General features: G+C 43.7%; 1 protein-coding gene across 1 annotated transcript; it reads left to right on the top strand.

The window, feature by feature from the left end:
- The first annotated feature begins 3972 nt into the window (after positions 1–3972).
- On the top strand, positions 3973–22867 carry ASB11 (ankyrin repeat and SOCS box containing 11). The gene is made up of 7 exons (XM_009940642.2): positions 3973–4175; positions 7182–7261; positions 10262–10369; positions 13201–13351; positions 13563–13697; positions 14624–14815; positions 17709–22867. The coding sequence occupies exons 1-7, from the start codon at positions 3998–4000 to the stop codon at positions 17831–17833; spliced, it is 969 nt and encodes a 322-aa protein (XP_009938944.1). The 5' UTR covers positions 3973–3997; the 3' UTR covers positions 17834–22867.

Raw genomic sequence — 22867 nt, 5'->3', positions numbered from 1 at the left:
TTCTCCCCTTTTGATATTTATTTCTCTTCGCTAGTCCTTTTTTTCATATATGCTTAGGCTTATACACAAATAACTGTAAAAGTGCATCTTTTTGATGCTCCAGTAAAATACAGACTTTATGTAAATAGATATAAGAACAATCAATCTCAAAAGAAAATGGTTTTACATACTTTTTTAAAATTAAAAAGTATTTAAATATTTTTAATATTTGATTTGTTATCATTAAACTACTCTCATCATATTTGCTGTACATCTTTTATGACACTCAGTTGTACGTTGACTTCCACAGTTTTTCTTAATTACTTGAGCATTGACATAGTCAGATAAAAGGTGGATTTTTTTTTTTTTTGTTAAGGGAACAAAACTAAAGGCAAGACGCTGTTACACATCTGAATTTAACCATTGTACTGAAATTACACATTTTTCTTGTAAATTTAACAGGTAGATCAGATTATTTTCAGATTCTGGCTTACTTCAATACTGGCTTAACTCTGGAGGTGATATTGGTGTGGGATTCGTTGAAATTTAACCATGCATGAGTTGGTTGTCTAGTACACATTGGCTCTGTGAGCAGGTTGTTTAATTGGGAGGGACTGGTGGCCTGCGGCTGGAGAAGGAGCCATCCCCTGCTAGTGCAGGCGTTGGAGGCAGATGGAAAATTAATTACCTGCTGGAGTTTGCCATCTTCCTGCCCAGGCAGCAGCAGGAGTTCAGATAAGCAGACCTTCCGTGGCGCGCTGGGTGGCGGGTGGGTGAGAGGAGTCCCGCATCTGCTCGTTTGAGAGCAACTGGTGAGTCACGACACGCATCCGCTTTCAAAACCAGGGGTGTTGTAAGTGTGCTGACCTAAGGAGGCGGAAATGAGGCAAGGCTTGTGTGGGAAGTAGTATCATTTATTACATCAAACTGGTAGAAAAGAAATAGCTAGGCTCTCCAGTACGTTTTTGTTCTAATCTCTTCCCTTTGAGGCAGAGAGTTTCTGTCTCCTTTTTCTTCCCAGTTGTCTTACGTTCATTGAATATATTTAATATTCAGACTCTCAACTATATGCATTAGAAATACACTGCTGTATTCAAAGAGTGTCTAGCATACGAATAGACCAATACTGGCTTTAATTTCTTTGAGAAGAGGAGCCCTCTAATCTTTATTTCCTTGCCAAATTCTTCAGGTCATATCTGACATTTCTCACTGTTGGCCGAAGTTAAGGTGAACTGTAGTGAAAATGAGTTGTCTTCTAAGCTGGGCTGCTTTTCATGCTTATTCCTTGCGTGTTTGTAATTTAATGATATATAAACATTAGTTTTCCTGTTCTTTGGAGGATCTAAGCTAGACTACTTCATTCACCATCTCACGACAATTTTACTGAAGGATTATTACATGTCTGGATATTTTCATTTGACAATTTAGTAATTAGTCTAGCCAGAAGCTAGCGTGATTCATGAGGTAGTCTGGGCATGCTGCAGAAGTTCTTGGCATGTTTTTTCTGCAGAGGGCTGACTGTTCACTCCAGCCTATCGATGGAGTTGCACAATCCGTCTCATTCAACTCACAATGCCGCTGCCCAAAACAGTGAGGGAGGAAAGACGAGAGTCCTGTTTCTGTGTTGTCGTTGCTCTTCCATTATATCTGTTCTCATGCCTACATTACGTTGCTCGCCCTTCTTTAGTTTCAGAAATACCAAAAGTTTCTGAGTGATCACACCGGATCTCGCTACAGCTTACCTGACTACCACCTTCACCAATAAGAATACTTCCCACCATGCTGTTCAGTCGTATTCCCACTGATGATTCTTTTAAATCCATCACAGTAATTTCCCCAGTGTTCTTGTATGCTAAAAGCAGATTAAGAGATTACATGAGCTTTTCTCAAATGACTCCATCATTTAACTAAAAATCCTTAGCTGCCTTGTTCTGAAGCCAGGAGGGTGATTTTGCTGCTACGCAAATGCAGCTTCTTCTTCTGGAAGAGTCACGTTCCTGTGACTGCTTCCAAGTGGTCAAACTTCCTCGTGTTTTTTTTAGACTACCTGGAGGGCTCTTCACTATTACTGGAATCTCACCTTCCTTTATGGACAAGAGAATTTCAGTGGAAATCACTTGATCTCCAGTTTCTTCTATTTTTCTGAGCATTGTGGACTGCTACAATTCTACCTGCTATCTAGCAGGCTGGTTGTGAAAGAAGATCAATCAATCTCTGTTGCAACCAAAAGTCTGCTTTCTGGCCTTGCTCTTAAAAGGTGCTGGTGCTTCTTGCTTACGTCCTGTTGAGTGCCAGTTTTGTACATCCTACATGAGAAAGATTTCTCCATCATTTCTGCCGACCTTTTCTTGGTAATGATCTTAATTTTTTTCCTATTTGTTCTTTTTCTCTGCATCCTATATTTTGTTCTTTACACCTTTTGCTATTCCTCTGGCTTCAGGAGGAGTGTTTTCATTATCTCACCTTTTTCTAGGGCTAACTGATCATGCCGTTTTTGGTCCACTCTTGCTTGCTAATTTCTCCTTTCTTTTTCCACAGTTGAGAAAACTTAACTGCTTTTCTCTGATTCCTTAACTGAACTTCTATTGCCATATAATCTGTGTCTTCAGCTGTCTTGTCCTGTGGCAAACAGTATTAAAGAGACTAAAAATAGGCAATTTTCCTCTTTTGGATCCATAGGTGTTATAGTGTCTACAGATATGTTACTGTGGAAGGAAAGGTATACGTATAATACTTATGTAAGCTGTTAAGTTATGGGTAAAAATGTAGTAGCTTAGTTTAATTCCGAATTTCAGAAAAATTGGTTCACTTGAAAAGTGCAAAAATAGCTTGGAGTCTTTTTTTCAGTTTGTCCACGTGTATTTTGTATAGCATTCTAGTGCACCTGGGAGGGCAAAGTGCTGAAGACAGCAAGGTACTAAGCCAGCTATATTGCTGCAAAACAAAACAAATTGCATCTAAAATGTCCAGGGAAATAATTTGCTGTAAAATTTCCTTCTACATATCCACCATCTCCTTGGGATCCCAAAGAGAGAAGATTCATCCTGCTCTTTCCTTCACAGTTATGTAAGTGAAAGGGTAAGAGAACCTGGGCGAAGAAGGTATTCAAAGAAATAAATCTCCTTTCTGCTGTGCATATAGGAACACAGCAGTCAAGAAAAGTTTAAGTGGAAAGGAAATGGGGTATTCTACATAGATTCAATTAAATGCATGCAGAAAAAATGCTCTGTTCTCTATGGAAGCCAAGTGCCTTCAGAAAAAAAAAAAAGGGCAGTTAAAGGAAGGGTGCATCTTCTTCAGTTTCAAGTATTACACCTTTGAATCAATGATGGATAATGTAAAAGTGTTTCCATTCATTCAAAACAGTAAGATGCTCTTTGCAGGAGATATTAATGGATGCTGTTCTTTATCCCTGAGTGATGGAGAGTAACAGTATGTTATCATGTGTTTCTGATTACACACTTTCAATACATTTTTTCGCCTTCTGGAATAACTTTGACTTCTTCGCCCTAGCTTTGAAAATATGTGGTTTTATGTCAGATTCTTCCATGATAGTGCTTTTTGTTTATATGCTTGCCTTTGTTCTGCATCTGAGTACCGGCAAGGCCTCTTACCAAGATGGGAAAGACAAAGGGTATTCTTGCAGTATCTCTGAACAATTTCTTCAGCTTTACCTATGCAGCCCTTGTAAATGGAACTGCTACATCAAAGAATAAATACAGTGTGGATGTGTAGGCTTTCAGGTGGTATGGACAGCTTCTGTCTGAAAATGTATTCTAAGTCATGTGGGTTTGGAAAGGATTTTCTGTTTGTTTCCTGTATGGCACGGGATGTTCAAACTATCTTATCCTTGGTATTGTTATTTAGTATCAAATAGCCCATACCAGATAAAACTAGAATGTATTTTTGGTAACTGGAACAGCAGGTTCTAGAGGGTTTAAAATAGATGACATATGATCCCAAGAATAGCCCGGTGCAGTTTAGCCAACCTGAGAAACTATTCAAACAGCAAACCAGAATGGAGGGCAGTTCTATACTCCATGCTTTCACTAACATTTATTTTGCCATTTTTGCTTTGTTTTGCTTCAAGCTTTTAATTAAGATTTCTTTGGCTCTGCTGACCCATTTCTATATTGTTAAAGGCAACAGAAAAGAGGCTGCCAGGATAGCAGAAGAGATCTATGGAATAGTCCCAGGTAAAGTAAAAATATGGACACTCTAACATTCAGATGCATATTTGCGACATTTTTGTAACTTGAGGATTTAAATCATTGTTGCTGGAAATGAGGAATCTTGCTAAATGCATGGATGAATGTTTTAACCTGAAGTGCCTTCCATTTCTGGGGTCTTTGCAGTATCAGTGTGTGTTGGCATGATGTAGGTGTGCAAAATATGAGACTCTGACAATTACCAAGCTCGAATGAGTGCCATTTGCTCAAGGCACTATGGTAAATAAAAGGATTGTTCTCGAAAGCAAGGCATTCCTTAGTGGGGGTTACAGACAATTTTACTAAATAGCTAGCTGGACTGCCAGAGAATAGTTAGGGAAAAGTTTTAGCATGCTGATTTTCTGAAAGGATATACTAGGAGGATATAACTAATGACTTTATGAATCCAAGCCAAGAATCCCTGTTTTGTTAAATCACAGGATAAAAATGAATACAGCTAAAATTATTCTGAAAAATATACAGCATGAGATTATATTGTATTTAGTAGGCCATTTAGTAGGTAATTTATTTTTGGCTTTTTTTCCCAAGTGATGTTGCTTCTTCATCTCACTGCCATAATAATGAATAGAAAGGCATTTGCATGCCTGGTAATTCCACTAATTAAAATGGCATAGTATTTTAAATTTACTACTAATGGAACATATTTTGCTGCTTGAAGATTCATATCAACCTTGTGACATCAGAGATCTTTATGTGACTCATTTGTTGGGCACCTGCTTCATGATGAATAGTGCTGCCATGAACAGGCACATGAACGCGAGTGGAACATGTGTGGTGGGAGGTGGCCACCCAAAGCAGAGAGATTAAGATCTGGCCAAGAGAAATACTGCATCAAAGCATTTTTTTAAAAAGCCTTTATATACAGACATGTCTGGGTTATTAATTTATTTTTTATTCTCCAGGCTATAATTCCAATCATTTATTGCTGTCATTTTTTCCCAAGTGCCTTCATGCAAATGTAGTCAGATATGTGGCAAACAGTAGTTCTTCCTTCATGCAGGTTCTTATTGAAGTGCCTTGAAGTTTAGCAGACCACAACATATTTTTATCTAGAAGTTGCCATTTGCAAAAGGCCATTAAGTATAATCTTTCAAAACATAAGATCATGTGATGCTGTTGCTGGGGCACTGTATTGGGTTACAGGCAGAGCTTCACAGCCTTTTCTCTTTGCAGTGAAGTAGCGTAGCAGTAGCAGCAGCAGCAGGGCTGCTTAATTTATCTGTAGAAATTTAAAAAGACACAGTGTTTTCAGACATGTCGCTCACAGCCGTGAAGGGAAGATGTGCCCCGTATGGGAGCTATATTTGCCACACGTTTCAGGGAGGTAGGTTGCTGTGGTTAGCATGGAAATATGCAGCAGCATGTGTTTTCACGGTGAGGCGTGTGTGTGCATACACATGCATTGTAAATGCATGTGACATGCGCTTGCACATGCGTAAAATATATGCATAAAATATATGCATAAAAGATTGAATAAGGCACTGTAGCTCTGTTAGTCTGAGCTACTGCTGAATCGTGCTGTATAAGAGCCCTGGTTTTTATCTCTTGCGGTGTCTTCTAGCTTTTTGAACTGAGCTTGCCTATTTCAGTCACCAGCATGATGAGGGAAGTGGTGTCTTTCGGACATTTTCCGGAAAATGCTTCTCAGTCCCTACCTGGTTTGTGTTTCCATCATTTTGCTTGGTGCATCCTACTTGGTCCTTAGAAGCCTGGTCACATATTGTGCCAGCTGGTCTCTCCATGCCAGCTTTTTCCTTAGGAGCCCAGGAAGAGCTCCTTAAATAAAAGGAAACAAAAGTAATACCTATAGTTAAAGCCGTGATCCCATGAGTTGAAGTGCATCCTGGTTCTCAGGTAACAAGAGGAGATTCCCTTTGCCAAGGCTGAAACCTCTGCTACCTCCTTGGCCTGAAGTCCCCAGGGATGTGTCTGTGCCCCTCATTGATTTCTCTCTGCCTCGGGTAATACCTGAAATGGAGATTCTCTTTCCATTCTCTCTGGTGTGCGGCATAGCTGAAAAAATTAAACAGGGCAAGGGTTTCAAATGCAGTGCTCATGGGGATGCTGTACAATAGGGCATGAATACAAATTATGGTATTGCTTCTGTCCTGTGGCACTGTAAATGCAGCTGGCCTTTGGAGAAATATTTACTACTCACTATGTCATGGTATGGTTATAAATTTTAATATAGGACAAGTAAATTTGCTCTTTACATGAGTTGCAGGGATTTAACCTGGTCTGACTAAGCCAGTGGGTAGTAGGTAGGCTAAGGAATTTTTTTTCTTGTCCTGTGAATAGATTCAGAGAAGAAAAAGGGCAATCTAGCCTACACGAAGGAGCCTGAACAGCTCAACAACTCAGAACGATTAAGGAAGAAAAGTGAAGCCGCAAGCAAAATTTATTTTTCCATGTCTTTTCTGAAACCTTCCAGTGAGGAGAAGGATGAAACCTGTTACCTGCTAATCTGAGCTGGAGGGTATTATTTATGAAATTGTTAGTTCAGGAAATAAAACTGCCAGGGACATGCTAGAATTCACCTCATGGACAAGTCATCCCCACGTCTCCCTGCTATGAGTCTCTTAATGAAGTGCAAGAGAAGCTGGAATATGATTTGTGACAAAAGCTCCCTAGGAAAGACAAAGGCTGATAAGCTTTTGAATAGGAGAATTGCAGGGGTCTGAGGTGAGTCCCAGCAGCACTAAACTCATGGTCTTTGCTGAACCATGTTTTTAGCTGTTTTTAAAAGTTCTGCCAAGAAGCTTTTGCTTAGATCCTTTAGCAAGCAGCCAGCTTTCTCAGGAGTGATGAGCCCTCAGGTGCCCTGCTGAAATCAATTTATCAAACAGTTTCACCGCTGCCCCCACATTGATTTCAGCCCTGATCTCTATTTACACACAGCTGTTTTTCCCCTGTCCTCCCAGGATCTGCTTTTGTCGCTTACCTGAATTAACTTCTCTGCATTCGCTGTTCCAGGCAGCTGGGCAGACCGATCCCCTCTTCATGACGCTGCCTTCCAAGGACGCCTGCTGTCGTTGAAAACCTTGATTGCACAGGTAAAAGCCCACAGCTGAAGAAAAGGTTGGCAAGCAGCGTAGTGTCTGTTGAATTGCATCTGTGGGTCAGCGAGCTGGTAACAGACTGCAGCAGAGCATGAGAAATACAGTTGTATAAATGATATACATGCGTGCCTTTGGGGATGTATGAATTTGCTTAGTTGAGATGCTGGGGACAAGCCTAGGACATAAACTGTTACAACTTGTACCTTGCTGTATGATAAACAGTGATCCTTGGGCTCTTTTTCAATGCTAAAAAGTGCAAACTGGGTGTGAGGAGAATAGGGACAGTATATCTATCAGATATTTTAAAAAATCGGTAGGAAGCTGTAAAAGTACATCTTACTTCATGAAACAGCAAGCGTGGTCTTCCCAAAGAGAGAGCTGTCAGCCTGAAACTTCAGGCAAAAGAAAGAGAGGAGGAAAGAGTAGACTAGAAAGGACAAGAAGCTGGATATGAAAGTGGGCAGCTGCAAAAGGACAAGTTATGGTTCTTCTTGCTTTGCTAACCATTTTCTTTATCCCCTTTGCTTAAACTCAGTGCCCTCATCTGGCACTAATGAGCAGCTGCACCCCCCCAGTCAAGACAACTGCAGGGAAATTAATTCCCTGAGCATAAGCTTGGTGACTTGGGCATTAGGCTTTTTATATGCAAGGTAAATAACTTTTACCAGTGAGGCTACAGCTCAGATGGACAACGTCCTCAAGGAGTGGGGCTGCTGGTGTAAAAGCCTCTGCTCCAGACATCTACTGAGACATAGCTGCAGCTATAAGAGGTTGCTGTTTACAGCAAATTTCCCCCCTCCTGTTTGCTGATCCCTCTTTCCTTCACCTGCTGACATCAAATGATTTTATGGAAAAGGATGTGGTGGAGGTTAGAGATAATAAGGAAGAGGGCTCATTCATTCAGGGCTTTGCTGGTTTTCTGACCCACTCTGTCTCCATTTATGCTGACCTTACACCATCCCATTAGTGAGGGGCACCCAGTGCTGTGGTTATACGCTAGATGCCCCAGTTGTACACGCTGGTCATGGTTATACACTGGAGAAGCACCCGGTGTTGTGGTTATACATCAATTAATTAATTCACACTTTCTCCTTCTCCCAGAGTACTTTAATTTTGGGAGTGAAGGATGAGGGTTCTTGCAGATGAAAACAGATCAAGGCAGCAATGTCTGTAGTGGGTGAATTGGAGCTGATTCACCACAGCCTGATAAGTGTAGGGACGAAGCTGTTCATGCAGCAGCATAATCATTGCTTATTGCTTCTAATATAGCTACATTAGTAGCCTAAAATTAAATATGGAGCTATACTTTAGAGTATATGTGAGACACTCAGCAGTCTCTGCCATAGGACCATAGCTTTCAAGAAAGCCAATGACGCTTCTGCTCCCCAGGGGATGCCTGGACCTAAGGGGATGATGAAACGCTGCAGTTTTAAAAGAGCTCAAGAACTCACCAGTGCCTGTTGCAGCACTGAAAGAAGAGTTTGAATTTTTGGATACAATGGGAAGCATTTATAACCATCTGAAAACAAGGTTTAACATGAGCAGTGTTTGGTAAACAGCTATAGTAAGATCTATAACTTGATCTCAGTTTCATAATGGATGGGATTGCTGTTTTGCCCAAGATGCCAATACTTATTTTGTCCCTTGCAATGACTGAGTTTCGTTGTTTCAATGTATAGACCTGAACAATGATTGAGAATAGCTCTCCTCTTCTTATCAGGACTATCTAGAAGACACTCCTATTGAAGGAAGATGTTGATCATTAAGTATGAAACATCTATACAACTAGAAAATGGAATAGTCTCAACACTTTTTCAAGGTTTTATCTGTTCCTCTGGCACTGATGTAACATCTGCAAAATTTTTAGTGACAGCTCTTACATTAATAATGCTTTCACATAACTGAAAAACGATTGTTTTTCTATCATAGAATTTCTATCTTCAAGTGGTTACAGTGGTTGATTTAATGCTCATTGCATGGGGACTGGTGACTTTTATAGTGTTACATTGCTTACAGATATTTCTGCCCATCGCATTTGCTGCCGCGTACCAAAAAGTGCGTTGCTGCCATCTTGTGACGTGCCGAGTTTATAGCACAGCAGGTAGAGACCAACCGTTTTACAAAATACAAGACATCAAGTGGAAAATGGAGATGCTTCCAGGCCTGTTCTCACACACGGTAGTGAAATCTTACCAGGAGATTAGCTGCATTCTGGAGAAAACGCATATGACAATTACTTTCCCCTTTGTGAATACGTCAGGTTTCCTTTTGCACAGGAATAGATGTAAGAACGGTCCTTTAGGCTAATACCAGTAATAAGGCATTTGTAAATCACAGTTCTTTCTTTCCAGTGTAAAATATTTCCTGGGTGGTCAATTAAGAGGAACAGATTCACGTGCGGGATTTGTCTCATCTATTTTATGGGTCTACCAGGTATTTGCCACCTCTGAGTGAAACATACTGGGCATCCCATATAGCCAGTGGAAGTATTTTTAGGACACAATTCATCTGACCTACGAGAAACAGCTGCTTTAGCATGGGGCGAATCATGCCCAGGGGGAGCCTGTCCGTCCCCACTGAAGGAACCCAGGGCTCCAGCTGAGCTGCTGATACCTGTGCCAGAGGTGTCCCTGTGCAGGGGAAGTGAATCCCACCAGCTCTGGCTCCTGGTGCTAGGCTTAATAGCGAAGGAAACACCACCCTTACAAGCTAAAGGAACGCAATGTCTTTCCTGTGATAGACTGGGCATTGGAAAGAACCAGAAACAGAAGACACAGCTTGTCCTTGCTTCCTCCTTAACCCCACCACCAGCTGCCATCTTTGGGGCTCAGCACCGAAGCAGGGAACAGCATTAATCCAACCCGTGCACCTTCCCTGGACATGCACCCTGCTGTGGCTCTCCCCCACCATGGTCCCACCACGCTCGCACCCACGCCGGCCCCCTGCATGGTTTGGGCAGGGCTTTCCCCTCATGCCCCCTTCCCTGCCTTGCAGGGTTTCGATGTGAACCTGGTGACAACGGACCGTGTGTCAGCTCTCCATGAGGCCTGCCTGGGCGGCCACGTCGCCTGCGCCAAGGTGCTGCTGGAGAACGGCGCTCGGGTGAGTTCTGGGGGCGGCGGTGGGGACACGGGCGCCTGGGGCACGGATGCTCCCTGCATCAGCGGGGATGCCAGGTGGACTGCCCGCGGGGTAGGGCCAGGCTGCAGGTGGATGGATGGTAGCATTTTGGGCAGAAATGGGAAAAAATAGAACAGCGCTTTGTTTCGGTGGGTGATGGATTTACCTTCCCCCAGCGGTTGCTTGGGTCACCCCATCATTCTGTTCTGTTTTCCCTCTGTATATGAAACGTAGTCACGATTAATGGAAAAGGAATGAGAGATGCTAGGCAAAAATAACCTTGAAGAAAATTGCTTATCCGTTTTTTCCCCCCATAACGATGACTGTGATTGCCTCCAGTTTTCTGTGGGATGGTTTGGGAGTCTCACGTGAGTAAAAACTGATGTGCCTAAAGCGATGAAACATTTTATCTGCTAATAAAATAGTATTTCCCCCAGCAGGACCTAAGGTAGAATACATGTTAAAAATGGAGATGCAGGGATGGATGAAATATATTAAAATGTATTTCGTTCAGCTGGGTTTTCAAGTGCAATTTGTATGGCAAGAAACTGAGCAACACTGTAACAGGCGATCAAGCTGTCCTCTGCTGAAGAAAATACATTTGTTAACTTCCTAAACTGTAGGCAGAATTTCAGTCCCATAGAAAGATGAAAGGAAACCCCCTTTTTGCTCAATTTTACTTGATTTTTGTATGTTAATGACATTGCCTTTTTATAACTCAGAGAAATCATCTCTGAACCACCTGTTGCTTTCCTAAGAAATTAGCCTGTTCCTGGTATAATATACAGCTCTGGTGGTTTTTGGTTTTTGCTTTTCCCCTGCTCTCTGTTCATAAATAAAGTCAGTAGGCTGTTGTCTAACTGCTAGGAGAAAATGTGCTGTTCTGCTGCTCTCCTTTATTACTGTGCTCTTCTTTATCTCCTGTTTTTACCAAACCATTTACTCCACAATAGCTGTCTTAACATTCTTTCCACTTTTACAAATTAAGCCAATGCCCAGAGAGAGGGAAAGCAAGGAAATAATTTTTGTTCTTCACTCGTCTCCTTGCTTACTCTTGGTTATCAGCTTGCCTGAATTGTTGGCGCCGTTGTGAAATGATGCCAGTAGACACCCAGTGCCTCCAGCAGCTCCAGCCACATATGCCTGACGGGACTGAGGAGAAGGTGGCGGGCAGTGCTGGGCTACAGCATGTAATCTGTCTGAAATACAGATACCTCCAAAGCATATCTCTTTCTTATTTTTTTTTTTTGTGTTTTAGAAGCTGTGTAGGATGGGGGATAGTTTAGCTCAGCAATTAGCAGGAGACGAGGAAGATCAAGGAAGAGGCTGGGATTTGTAGCAATGATGCTGTTGAAACAGACTCTTAGCTGCATTTTGTGTGCCAAAACCTGTGCAGACAGATGTCCCCCATGCTGTGGTACCTGGTATCTCCCCGTAACATGTCGGCTTGCCCACCTCCTGGCCCTGTCATACTTATTTTCCAGCCAGGCCTGTTTCCCCCATTGGTTTTCCATGAAGGTGAGCAAGCAGAGGGGCAGGGGCTGCCTCCTCCAGTGTACCTGCCTGGTCTGCGAGGGCAGCTTCATGTGGGGGAGCGTGGCCTCGCGCTACCTGCTGCACGGCAGGAGCTTGCTGGGGACGGCAAGGACTAAAACACTGGAAATGGCAAGGACTGGTTTGTAATTGTGGGGAAAGCACCTTGTGAGGAAAGGAGTTATCTCATACAGCATCATAAACAAGTCAGCAGTTGAAATGAGCGAGGACAAATGATACCTAGGAAGGTCTCAGCTGCAGCCGGTTGACGGTCTGCTGCTGAGTTACCCAGAACAAACCAACAGGTTCTTCAACATCACTGCCTTTCTCTGCTTTAAAGGCAAAGTATCTTGCTAGTTAAGTTGTGTGAGCTAATGTATTTCTAAGGGTGCTCCGACCCGTTTGTGATGCAGCTCCTATGCTCTTGCGGGCAGCAAAGCCCTCCGACTTCGCCAGTGGCCGAGGACTGCTCCAGCCTTTCCTCTCCTGCCTCTTCCCTCTTCTCCCTGACTGGAAAATGGCACAAATTGCCCCGTGCTTCCATTATTCTTCTCCAGTGTGCCACAGAGTTAGTGACATGAAGACTTCCTGCAGAAGTTGCCTCCAAGGGCTGGCTGCGTGGGTAAACGTAGCAGCTACAGCGCTGTGCACAAGACGAGTCAGGGTCTGGGCTGTCCCAGTGGAGAATGACAGGTGGGGCTTCTTGCCAGGTCTTTACATCAGAGACAGAGAAAGGAAATTCTTTCTCTCTTGCACACACATGTACACACACATGTATATGAACACAAACTCTTTCAAGCTCCTTTTCCATTTGGGATTAAGACTATGTTTCCATGAAAATTGATTTTGCTGGGATTGTGTTTTCAGGTGAAAGCATTAAATCTGAAGAAAAAGTTCTCGTTTAAAAAGCAAAACTGTTTTCATCTGAGTGTCTTCAAACTTTGGGTTGGTGCAAACTAGGTGGTCATGAAGATACTCAAGCTCTCCACATTAAAAAAAAAAATTAAATCTGCATTTTCTGAGCAACTCTGGGAGGAGCATTCGCACCAGGCAGTGTTGCTGCCATGTGACACTAGCCATCTGGCAAAGAGGGCAGACCTCAAAGGAGGATGTTATGTATATTGTGCCACAACATATAACTCTGCAAGTTGTTCACAAAATCGATTCTGAAATCAAACAAGACAAGCGTCTTCTTCTGGTGCATTTCTGGTGTGCAGGAAGGATGCTGCAAGGGTGTTCCTCTTAAATTGGATTAGCCTGAGCGTGTCTTGCTGTTCCAGGTCAACGCAGTCACGATTGATGGGATCACTCCTCTGTTTAATGCCTGCTGCAGTGGCAGCGTGGCCTGTGTCAACATGCTGCTCGAATTTGGAGCCAAGCCGCAGCTCAGGAACCACCTTGCTTCACCCATTCATGAAGCGGTCAAGAGAGGTAACCTTCAAGCTGTGAGTGAAACTAGCAATAACTAGGTGAGGAATACATCTCCTTTTGGCAAACCTTAGAATATTTTTCAAAAAAACCCTTGTCCGTACTGGTGTGGATAAATAGGCTTGGCTTATTCCCAGCTCTTGTGCCTCCTTGGTTCTACCTTGGGTGTACCTGGGTCTGCAGCACTTGGTGACAGCTCTTCTTCACCCCACAGGTCACAGGGAGTGCATGGAGATCCTTCTGGCCCATGAGGTTGACATCGACCAAGAAGACCTGCAGCACGGGACCCCGCTCTACGTGGCTTGCACGTACCAGAGGACAGACTGTGTCAAGAAGCTTTTGGAGCTAGGTACACCTGGATAAGGGGCCAGGGGAGAGCTGTGGCGGTGTGAGCCAGTGCTGCTGGTCTCTCTGGGCTGCCTCCCCACTGAAAACACCATGGGTTATTTCCACAAGAGGTGCTTGGGCAGCCTGAGTCTGTGAGACTCGTTTGAAGCTATTAAAAATTTCACCTGCATTCACAAAGAATGTATGATTTCCTCAGTAAAAAAAGCCCTAGTTACAGAGACCTCCCTGAGACTGTCTGAACATAAAAATAAAATACTTGTAGTTTTCTAGAATGATGACAGGAAGCACAGACAATGCTACTTAAGATTAGTGACCAGAATAAACTCCTGACTATGATAAACTGCCATGCTAAGGATTAACTTCACCCGCTTCTCAGTGGATGATGAAGACAGCAGCAAAGATGCTTGAAAGAACAATCACTGCAGGCCCAGGCACAACCTATGAGCTAGCATAAATTTTTGCTGCCAATGCACATAAGCTGACTTACACCTGCTTGAAGTGTGGCCCTGCAGTGCCTGGAGAGCCCAGGGCAAGCATTTCGCCTGCTGCGCTACCAGAGTTATTACACTGAGGTCCCTGAAGGGTCTTCTTTTCCCGGGTAATTAAATTGACATAATCTATGTTAGATTTTATATTATTAACAAATTTAAAGAGCACATGGTAGGGTTTGAACATCCGTTGGGTTGAAGGTCAGGCTGCTCAGTTCTGTCCATCGCAGACAGGGTTCAGTGGCTCAGAGGACATTTATACAGCAGGTATTTGACCTGCTGAGTTTCGCACTGTTGCTGTTGAGAGAAATGAGGGAGGCCTGAGTGCCATCCATCCCCCTCTTGATTGAGGCTACTGGTGGAAAACAGCCCTTGTGATGCGGGTTCGGGCAGGTCCTGCTGCTTCCCGGTGCTAACCGTACACTCTTGTTCACTCAAGGAGCCAACGTTAACGCGGGGAAGCGATTAGACACCCCTCTCCATGCAGCAGCAAGGAAATCCAGCGTGGAGGTAGTTGTCTTGCTGACAGACTACGGTGCTAACCCGAAATGCAGAAACGCTGAATTCAAATGTGCTCTGGATCTTGCCGTACCCAATAGCAAAGTGGAGCAGGTGCTTCTGCTTCAGGAAGGTAATGGTTTCCTTTCTTCTTCTCTTTTTTTTTTTAAGTAGAACAGTATTTATTTCCTTTACCTAAGCACATCTTCTTAACTGCCTTTGTAAGTAAAGCTCTATAGAAGTTCTCTTAGCTTTTCTACCGATTTGAAACCTGCAGAATATGACACAGACAAGAGTTCTCTGGTTTTTTGCTAGGTCTGCCACAAAGTGTTACAGTTATTAGTGGGTAAATTGGTCAGTTATTCTGTGCTTTCTTTTCCTGTCTTCTGAAAGAAAGTTATACTAGTTTATCTATTGGGACTCTAAGGATTAAAAACTGCCATGAGAGTTTATTCATAGGTAATGTTTTAGTACCACCATCTTGTGTTCAAGCTAGCACTGCTGCTTAGTGTCCTGCTTCCTGCAGACAAAGCGACACGGGTGCGTGCCCTCGGTCACCGGGAGAAAGCAGAGCTATTTGTCAGGTGGCTATTCACTGTGCAGCTCTTGGGGCTGCAATCCCAGCACAAACCAGCAGTGCCCTTTGCAGCTTACTTTCAGCCTTCCTGCAGCTAATTATCTTTCCAGACTACTGGAAGAAACTTCTGAACAGAAATGAATCTACAGCCTCTTGTGCTGTTTTCACCTGCACCGCATGCAGCCAGAACTTGATGCATCCAATAGCAATATCCCTGGGATACGGGCATGTGGAATAAAGCCCCCCCGCCGCCTGCTCTGACCTCTGTGTTTCCCAGCTCACTGGTACCCTGTTAGTCGGTCTGTGGCCCCAGGGCTTTGCTGGCAGGGAGGGTGTGTGGGGCTTTCCCAGGTGGGCAGCCTGCCACCTTCCTGGGCACAGCTCACTCCCCGCTAAGGAGCAAAGCACAGTGTGCATGGAGAGCCTGCTTCCACCTGCGAGATAGCTCTTGGATGGTAAATTAATACTGTTAATGATGTGCGTAGGCTCTGTGCTGGCCCTTCACACAGAGGTGGGTTTTACAGAGAATATGAAACATTGGCTTAATATCCTCTGGCCTACTCTCTTTCTCCATGGCTTCTCGTGTAGAGCTTCAATTTGTCATGTCTAAAACCTTCTGGGGGGACTTATGCTTGAATGCTTCTCACCTCTTGTGACTTCTGTCTCTGTGTCTGAGATGTTCAGGGCTCAGCAACGGCAGGCTGCGGGAGCACAGGCAGTGCTTGCACCTGTCCTGCTCCAGTTGCCCTCTGTGACAGAGAGTTTGTGCTGATAAAGAAATATTCCAATATTAATGATTTTCTCTTCCTGAACCTTCATTTTGATTTCCACTTGCAGTTTGTCACCCTCTCCCCCCTTAGAGTCAGAAGGACTATAGGGGCACTTCAGCTCCTGCTGGCTCTTCACTTTTCAGAAATGAAGTTTCCTCAGTTTCCTCACGTATCCTTTCAGTCCTGCTTTCAGATACCTTGCTGTGTCTAACATCTGCAACTGCCCTTTTTTCCTCCTTCTGTGTTTTATGAGGTCCTTCTGTTAGAAATAAGCGGGGACTTCTCTTGAAGAGTTTTCTTTCTACCCCCTGACTTTTCTGCTGTGGTTACTTAGATGGTTCCCTTTAGTTGCTTCTCTTCCTACCTATTAGAGATGTGAAATATAAAATGTTCTCATTTTCCTAACTGCTTTGGCAGATGGTATCTTCTTTCTTCACTTCCAGTGACAGTAGTACAACTGCTTTTTTCTACATATCCCATATTTTCATATTAATTTCTTCTCAGAGGGTCCATTGTCAGTCTGTTTGGGCTCCTAAATTTTCCTGTAGTAAAAGCACAGCTTGTGAAGCTTGCCTGGAAGATATAGGAACAGGCTTTTAAGAACACATCTCTACCCACTGCATGCCAAACCCTGCTGTAATCGCTGCTGTTTGGCCAGAAGTCAGAGGGGCAGCAACAGAGCCTGATTTCCAGTGAGTCGGTGTCTGGTGTGCCGCTCACCGGCCCACGGTGGGGTGGGCTGGGGCCACCTGCCCAGTCGCCCCGCAGAGAAGTCACGGGGACAGCACCGTGGTGTACAGTGCCATGTGAGCCACGGCTCAAGCCGGCCTCCCCGCCATCCTGATGAGGCCTCCGACAGCTTTCCTACGAGTGGACTCTTTGATGTTGAACAAGAGTTTATCACATGTGTCAACCTTTTCTTCAGGGCAAGGGAAAGGAAAAATTGCCTCTCAGTTCTTATTTTTTAATTTTTGAATTTTTTTCAAACTTTTTTTACCTTGGGTGCCTTTTTGCACAAAACTTTTGGAGGACATTCTATCTTCGAGACATTTTCCTTTCAGTCAGACTTCATTAAAATTGGATGACACTCTAAGAATTTATTTTGGGGAGCACTGACAGACTGACTGACATTCAGAAACACTCAGAGACAGTGTGGTCTTGTAAAAAGGCTAAGCTGCAGTTACTACTTGTGCAGGTGCCTGCTGAGACACCAGTGGCTGAAAGAAGCGTGCCCTGTGTGCATGAACTGACTGTGTTTGCCATATCCACCCAATTATGGCTGGTCTACACCGAGTACCTCTGCAGCTCCCCATAATCCCTCGTCTTTATCTACACAACACTGCTGGGAGCTGTCTTATTTCCTGAGCAAGGGCTATGCATCCTGGTACTTTCTCTCCAGTGCAGACACTTTTATGGTATTTTAAGTATTTGCTCAAGAAAAGATGCAGAAAAGCCTAGCTGTGCATGCAGAAAAAGGTTTTTAGTGCTCATAGTTTTCAAATTGCTGAACCAATTTTGACAACAGAAGTATGAACAATAAGGTATTTAGCTCTCCCTGATTTCAGCAAGTCATTGTGTAGTGCTTGATCTGATTTGCAGATCTTGCTGGTGTTTGTTGCTTTCTGACTTACACGGGGTGGTGGGGTTACGAGTCCTTGTTCTTCTTTTTTTTTTCCCAGGTCCTGTCAGGCTTGCCCAGCTGTGCCGGTTGTGTATCAGAAAGCACCTGGGTCGGTCGTGCCTATATACAGTCCACAAACTGCACCTGCCTGAGCCTCTTGAGAACTTTCTACTTTACCGATAAGTCTATGACTATCTTTAAAGAAAGAGGAACAAATGGTTGTGTACTCCAAAATCATTATACAGAAGAAAAAAATCAAAGACATCATTCACTGTCTGCTGTGGATACCAAGTATCAGCTCTTATGTGACAGCGCAAATTGAAAACGCCTTTTCACAGACAGTGAGCAATATTATGGATACTGTTCCCTCACAGTCTATTGCCCCATCCACTCATGCCAGCCTGAGAAGTTGTAGTACATGAACAGCTCACTTGACCTGTGTTTATGGATGCTCATGCACACATCCACCCACTCACAGACACACACAGAGATTTCCCCTGCATTTAGTTTATATCTATTCCTGTAGTATCCATGCAGCTTCTTCCTCCTGCCTATCCAATCTCACTGTCCGAATCAAGGTAGTGGCTGTTATTCTTCCACTAGCATGAGAATGAAAGCCTTCACTGCCCAATGTCAACCATATCTAATATATTTCACATCTTTTGTCTGCTTTGACTTCACATCCTCCACCTCTTTCCCATGGTCTGGTGGAGCCATAGCAACTTCCAGCAGGCTCTGGCTGCCCAGCCACTGTATGTCTCCTCGCCCTGAGCCCAGCTGCCCCCAACACTAACACATCTTCTCCTCTGAAATGCAAAGGATGTTACCGAAACAGGTGAGGGGGGTTTGGAGTAAGCACACAAAAATGTGTGGAAGTCTGAAAAAACCCTTAATCTCTTCTGAAAAAATGCCTCCTAAGCTCTGTCACCTGAGATGTGGCTGTGTTTGTTACATGAATAATTTTTCTTAGCTGAATTCCAGGACAGAACTGCAAATGTTTTCATAGGCACAGTAGGTCAGCTTTCAACTTCTGTCCTTTGCAAGGTTTAAAGATAACCACAGAAATGAATTGCTGCTCTTCTTTTGGGCTTTGCATGCATTGATATTTCTCAACTTCTATGCTCCCTCATCCCCTACTCTAGAGGCTTTCATCACCTTCTTGTGAGAACGGATTTTTAGAGTGTTACGACTTTGCCCATTGTGGTACTAGTTTAAATATCATCAGGGTTAGTAGACTGGACACAGTAGAGCTAAAAATGTGTGCCTCCTTGAGTTGAGAAATGTGGGATCCAGCAACTGGCGCAATGCCGGGCTCTGTAAATGTTTGTTTATTTTTCACATGGAGGTTGTTCTGAGGGGAGAAATATTTCTTCAGACCTGAGTTTTAGTAAACTTCTGCTGTGAGACAAGCAATGGTTTTTCACTAGTTCTAGTAAAATGAGAAGTAGAAATAAAAAGAGAGTCTGCCTCCACTTAGCTGAGCTTCACAGGTCCAAGGGGCTGATGACCCATTTTCAGGCTATGGGACGTAGTGGTTTTATTATGAACTGGTACCAATTTTCATTGCCCGGAGCCTGAGTGCAGGACTGGCTTCCGGCAGCCTTTGAGCTCCTGTCCCTGCTCCAGCAGCAGCAGCAGCCTCTCTGGTTCGATGCTAATCCCTTAATTGCACCATGACAGTTTTCCTCTCTGGGACATAGCTCTAGCATTTCCCATACTTTCTTATGGTTAATTCAGCGCAAGATCATTTGTGCTCCCAGGAGTTCATCAAACTGGACCTGCAATGTTAGAGCCAAAGATGAGTGTAGTTTTCAGCCTGTGTTTGCACATATCAAATGCTATCCGACGGCAAGAGCTATTGCCCATAAAGTTGTCAGTGACATGAATGACCTTGTATAGTACAGTATATCATGAATCTCAGAGATCTGAACTCTAAATTTTCAAGAGCCTCTGAAAATCAAATACTGTCAAGAAAGAAATGTCTATATTAATCTGATGTCAGGAGATCTCTCTCAGTCTTATCTTTACTGCCAGCTCAACTTCTCTGTTTACAGTGTGACAGTCAGAATAGCGTCTGCTATCTAAATAGAGAGACAGAGCCTCAGCTGTGCGGGTTGTCAGGCTTGCATTGCAATCAAGCAGCTAAGGCAATTTATGGGAACTATTTCAGAATGTGTAATACTGAATTGATTTCCTACTGTGATCATCAATGAAAGCAGTATTTCACTTGCATAGGATTTTGAATTGAAAAAATGTATCTCCATTAAGAAAACGCAAAGTCTATTCAACCTCTCAGAAATGTTTATGTTAAGAAGCAGCAGAAGCTGCGCTATATTTATTGCTGATGTTAGCTTCCCATCAAAAATTCACCTCACCTTTGCTTCCTCCTGGGGACATCATTCTTCCTGCAATTCTCAGTATCGGAGAGTCTGGAGGGATCAGAGTGTTAATAAATCAGAAGAGAAAGTCAGAAGTCCTGACGCTAAGAAAATGCATTAGAAACTTAACCTAAAGTTTCTTGCTCTTATCTCAAAAGATTAAGTTAACCATTTAATTCTCTTTGACTGTGCTTTGTGTTTTAACAATGCACGGAAATATTACCAAGGAAATAGCTGGAGGAAGTATTTCATTTTTTTTGCAGATATGCCATCTCATGAGAGAATAGGCAAAGAGTGGGACATTTTTCTAGGAGACTACTGAATCTTGTTGGTGATTTTTCATAACCAGTTTGAAAAACTTCTTTCAGGTGTGGATAGAGCTGCTTTTTACCAGGCAAGAGAAGGGCTAACTAACCTCACAAGGTCCCTTTCCTTTGGAACAGGCGGTGTCTTCTCTGTCGTTTTATGATCATTGACCGAAACCAGTTATTTGGGTAAAATACTGTTTTCGTGGGAACACAGACCTTCTTCTGTGCTGCAATGTCCACCGCTATACCACATGCCTACGACTTTAGCTGCAACAGCTCCCAGTACTATCTGCTTCAGTGAGAAGTGCTGCATATCTCAACAGGAATGATTACACAATATGCTAGCTACTGGAAAAGTTCTGAGGTGCAAACACTCACTGATTCTGAGTACAGACACTGACTTGCAGCTTAAAGCATGAGCTTGGGTTGTGGATGCTCACTAGCCAGAAAGTCCCTGGTGCTGAGTGTATTTTGAAGGAGTGGATTAAATAGGTTTCTGATGTGCAATATAAACCCAAAAGACTTCCTTTTATCGTTCTTAATCTGTTCCACCACTTTTCTGTTTTCTTATCCATCTGTTATGAGAGATCCAGTGTGGACTCTGAAATGCCAGTCATGAAGACCTCACAGATCTCAACCTGATCGGCTGCTGACTTCAAGCCATCATTCATTACTCAGTGTATTTCTATCATTGCTCGTGATCCGAAGCAAAACAAAATTAAATGGGCTTTGTATCAGCCCTGTCTTTATCTTTAATATAAGGAGTCTTCCTATCTATGTTCTTTCTACTGACACATGCATTCTCATGTTTCCAAACATCTTTGCAATCCTTTGTTTTTTCCCCACTGTGTTTTTTTTCTCACACCACTAAGCTCTTGTTCACAAGCATGTCTTTCCTGATCACCTTCTGGATTCACATATTTCTCCTCTGTCATTAAGAAAATAGTTTTTAGTTTCCTCCTTGAGGAGTCCAACTCTTCAACAGCAGGCATTTTAGCCAAGGTCTACCTGTCTCCTTGTTGTCTGTGTTATTTCTCTTGCTCACCAGGCTACTGTATTGGGGTCCTCCCCTCCGTGCACATCTCATCCCTCGCTAGCCCTGGGGGAGAGCATGGGTGTTCAGAGAGCTGTCACCCCCTCAGCACGTGTCCTGCTCACAGGGTCCTCAGCTGGCGCATCCTTGACGGAGTGGGACTAGACTGGCCACCATGTTCATGCAGAGCTGGAGCAAGTCATCTTGCTGTGCCTGGTGCTGTCTGGGCTAACTCTGGGCATGGGCCCCCTACTTGCTGGCTGGCTGGCTGGCTGGCTGCACATAGCCGATTTTCTCTGTGACTGATCATAGCAGGAGACATGCTGCTGTTATTCACAGTTTGCATGAATTTGTAAAGATGGTTGTGGTGATGCTCTTCTTGCTGTCCCCTTGTTTCTCTCAGCCCAAAACCTGGCTCTGCAGGTTTCCTTGTAGCTTGAGAGGACTTTTTCCCAGAGTCTCGTCTGCAAGCAGTCTGGCTGATGGGCCACCTCCTGAGAGACATACAACAGTGAAAATAAATATACCAATCTATTTTGAAAGTGTTTAGTGAACTGCGTTTCTCATGGTAGGTAGGAAAAGAAAAATTACATTCTAATTTAGCCCCTGAAAGATCCCTGTTTTCATCTCCTGACCAACATGTTGGCTTCAAGCTGCTTCCAGGAAATCCTGTCTCAACGTCTCATAGCAGATGTCCCTGTTTATCTGTCTGTCCAAATGAATCCTCCGTTCACAGAGTGAAATTAAAAAGAGGGGAAAATACTAAGCTGCTGAAACTCGTGGTTGTACTGTAGCAGCTGAAATTCCCTATGTCTGCTTTGAGTTGCCAACATGCCACCTTCCCAGGCAGATGCAGGCTCTGAGGGAGGCTGTCTGTCCACCCGTCCATCTATGTGCTGTCTTTTCTTGTGATGGGACATGCCCGTGCCACTTTGGACAGTGGGACCAGGGGCTCATCTCCTCCCAACCCTGTCTTCCCCCAGGGAACTTGAGCCTGGTCAACATCCACCTCATGGCATTTAGAGTTCTTCTCTCCACCCATGCTAGAAATTAGTGTTGTTCTGCCCCTGGGAAAACCCATGAGAAGGTGTGCAGCATCCCCTCCCTGCCACTCTCTGCCCTCTACTTCCTGTCTGCTCTGCAGGGCAGGAGGCACAGGGGCTGCTCAACACCTTTCAGTCCCAAATCGGGACCTCTGCCCTCTGCAGATCAGCATTTAACAACCCTCCAGTCCTTACTAGATTGAAAAGTCTGCTGATGTGTCCCAGCAGGGTATTAGGGCAAGGCTGATACTAATGAAAATGAAACACATTCACTGACTCCTAGGTGAAAAATCTGGCTGACCTATATGCTGGGCTGACAGTTCATGATGCCTTTGTATATTTTTTTCAGAAATTGACTTTTTTCACATGCCAATTGCTCCTCACTATGATTTTTTTTAGTGTTCTGCAAGAGATGTATAATATGTTCATGTCAAATACAGATTATTCCACACAGA

Source organism: Opisthocomus hoazin, chromosome 1, assembly GCF_030867145.1.
Source record: "Opisthocomus hoazin isolate bOpiHoa1 chromosome 1, bOpiHoa1.hap1, whole genome shotgun sequence".
NCBI classification, from domain to species: domain Eukaryota; kingdom Metazoa; phylum Chordata; class Aves; order Opisthocomiformes; family Opisthocomidae; genus Opisthocomus; species Opisthocomus hoazin.
This window is presented reverse-complemented; position numbering and strand designations above follow the sequence as displayed.